This window comes from Otolemur garnettii, unplaced genomic scaffold (assembly GCF_000181295.1).
Source record: "Otolemur garnettii isolate 467f Iridium unplaced genomic scaffold, OtoGar3 scaffold00006, whole genome shotgun sequence".
Taxonomy (NCBI): domain Eukaryota; kingdom Metazoa; phylum Chordata; class Mammalia; order Primates; family Galagidae; genus Otolemur; species Otolemur garnettii.
Window position 1 is genome coordinate 29,788,246 of NW_003852401.1, and position 2,884 is coordinate 29,791,129.

Below are 2,884 nucleotides of genomic sequence, written 5' to 3' on the forward strand. Positions count from 1 at the left end.
AAAAAAAAAAAAAAGGCTCCAGGAGTCCCAAATGAAGCTGCAGAGCGTTGGTCTCTGCGGCAGGAACAGACTGGGCATTTTCATTGTCTGCATCTCACTGCAAGAGCCATATATTGAAAACAATGTCTGGAAGCTTCTACTTTATAATTGTTGGCCACTGGCTCAGCACCTGTGGCTCAAGTGGCTAAGGCACCAGCCACATACACCTAAGGTAGTGGGTTCGAATCCAGCCCAGGCCCACCAAACAACAATTATGGCTGCAACCAAAAAATAGCTGGGTGTTATGGTGGGCACCTGTGGTCCCAGCTACTTGGGAGGCAGAGGCAGGAGACTCGCTTGAGCCCAGGAGTTGGAGGTTGCTGTGTGCTCTGATACCACAGCACTCTACCCAGGGGGACAGCTGGAGGCTCTGTCTCAAAAAAAAAAAAAAAAAATTGTTGGCCACCAGTTTTTGAAATGGAGTCTTTGCCAGCTGAGAAAGCTGAATCCAAAGATGACCACCGTCATCTGAACCAGTTCCTAGCTCATGCTGCCCTTGACCTGGTAGATAAGAACATGTGGCTGTCAAACAACATGTACTTAAAACCTGTGGACAAGTTCAATGTGTGCTTTGTGTCAGCATTTGTCACTGCAGGGCATATGAGATTTATTATGCTTCACGACATAAGGCAAGAAGATGGAATAAAGAACTTCTTTACTGATGTCTATAATTTATATATAAAGTTTGCAATGAATCCATTTTATGAACCGAATTCTCCTATTTGATCGAGGGCATTTGACAGGAAAGTCTAGTTCCTTGAGAAGAAACACCTTTTAAGCTGAATGCGGAAAAACTCCAAAACAATGTTACAACAATGGGGTATACTCAGGAATGTGTACATTGTAAGTAACTTGATTAAATAGCCTGGAAAACTTTACTTGTAGTGTCAATTTATCTAAACCGAATATAACTGCTATTATATTGAAACATAGTACATTCTGTTTCATGACACTTATCCATAGATCAATATTTTTTTGTAAACAGTGTTATTTATAAAGAGCTCCTTATCAATATTAAAATATTTTTTGTTTTAAAAGTTGAGAATAGTTTTGACTTTCCTAATCATATAGTTTGACCTTGATGTAACAGTTCAAAAACACATGTCACAGTCAAGATTTGATAGATTTAAAACTAAAAAGATTCTGCAATAAGGAAATGGATAGTATATTCATTGGTTTACTTATACATTTAGAGATGTTGTTATAAAAATGTATCAACAGTATACCCGGGAGGTGCCTATCGCTCAAAGGAGTAGGGCACTGGCTCCATATGCCGGAGGTGGCGGGTTCAAACCCAGCCCCGGCCAAAAACTGCAAAAAAATAAATAAAAAATAAAAAATAAATAAACTCTCACATTCATTAAAACAAGCAAACAAACAAAAAAAACCCAGTATACCCAGCACTACCTAAGAAGCCAAAGAAAATTTTTTCAGTGCTAAATGTCATGGGCCTTCCCCTGTCACGTCTGCTAGAATTTTTAGGGTCATAGATCCATGTTTATCAAACAGGAGGCTGGGACCACTTAGAGTTCACAGTGACCTGTGTTGCTTCTGTCACCTTGTTGTTGTGTCCTTTCTTCAGACAGTAACTAAAGGCTAAGAGAACCTGTTGGTGTCTGTACTTGTAAAAAGTTGTGAAGCCGTCTTAGAACGGCTATCAGAGAAAAGCCTGAAGTACACCAACATTTGTACTATTGGCCTTTTAGGCGGTACATGGAAGGGGCTGGGTGTGTGATCTTACAGTAAAGCGGCGAATGTCCACGGGAAAACAAGTAATCGTATATTTTCTGAGTTAACTGTGAGAATGCGAAGAATTGTGTTCCATTCTGAATTTGAGCAAGCGATTCTAAGCTTGGTCTTGTACATGTGTGTGAAATTGCTACCATCTGTTTTTACCCTATTTGATTTCTTAAATAAAAATGTTTGTCCAAAAAACAAACAAACAAAAATTGATTTTTTGTGAAACGGCTCATCGACTTCGGCAATTATGCTAACATATAAGTATGTCCACACTAGCACAAGAGAGCTAGGGAAGCATAATGATTAAGGAAAACAGAGAAGTTTAGCTTTTAAAAATAGAAAGTGGCATCTATATCTTTATATAGAATGGACTTTGGGTCATTGCGTCTAAAATTATAGTGTCCCTGAATTTACTCTATAAATAGCGACAGTCCAGAAGCAAGCACTGTGTAGGTGGTCGCTCAAGTTCTCTTTCCAAGGGAGAGGAATGGAGACACAAAAGTTACACCCTTAATACTGCAGTGTAAATCAGGGGACTTTTCTCTCTTACAAAGCTATCAGAATTCCTGCTGCTGGAGCATCAGAAGAGTAGGTCAGTCCACCTGGAGTCCATCTTTAGTAGGGTATGAAAGAACCAAGACTATCATAAGATTAAAGCCTTTCTTTTCAATGTGTGAAGACATTTAACATAGATGAACGTGTGGGGACTGCCCAGAAATCATCCTGAAAGCTACTATTCTTATATATTAATGAAATTTTTTAATTACATGTTTTTTATTTTCTTTTTTTTTTTTTTTTTAAGACAAGGTCTTGCTCTGTCACCCAGGCTGGAGTGCAATGGCATAACCATAGCTCACTGTAACCTCCAACTCCTAGGCTTAAGCAACCCTTTTGCCTCAGCCTCCCAAGAAGCTGAGCCCACCTTCTGGCCTGGCAATTCTACTGACATAGAGCCTAGTCATGCTGACAACTTTGATGAGAATGCTGCAAGTGTTTAAGTAGAATGTGATGAATTTGAAAAGAAAATAGAGGCTCGGCGCCTATAGCTCAAGCGGCTAAGGCGCCAGCCACGTACACCTAAGGTGGCGGGTTCGAATCCCCAGCC

The 2,884-nt window shown here is 39.9% G+C and overlaps 1 protein-coding gene across 1 annotated transcript; it reads left to right on the plus strand.

Annotated features, from left to right (window-relative positions):
• The first annotated feature begins 122 nt into the window (after window positions 1–122).
• Window positions 123–765, plus strand: LOC111722760 (trafficking protein particle complex subunit 2-like). The gene is made up of 2 exons (XM_023509094.1): window positions 123–171; window positions 449–765. Exons 1-2 carry the CDS (start codon window positions 123–125, stop codon window positions 763–765), a joined length of 366 nt encoding a protein of 121 aa, XP_023364862.1.
• Window positions 766–2,884: the final 2,119 nt, after the last annotated feature.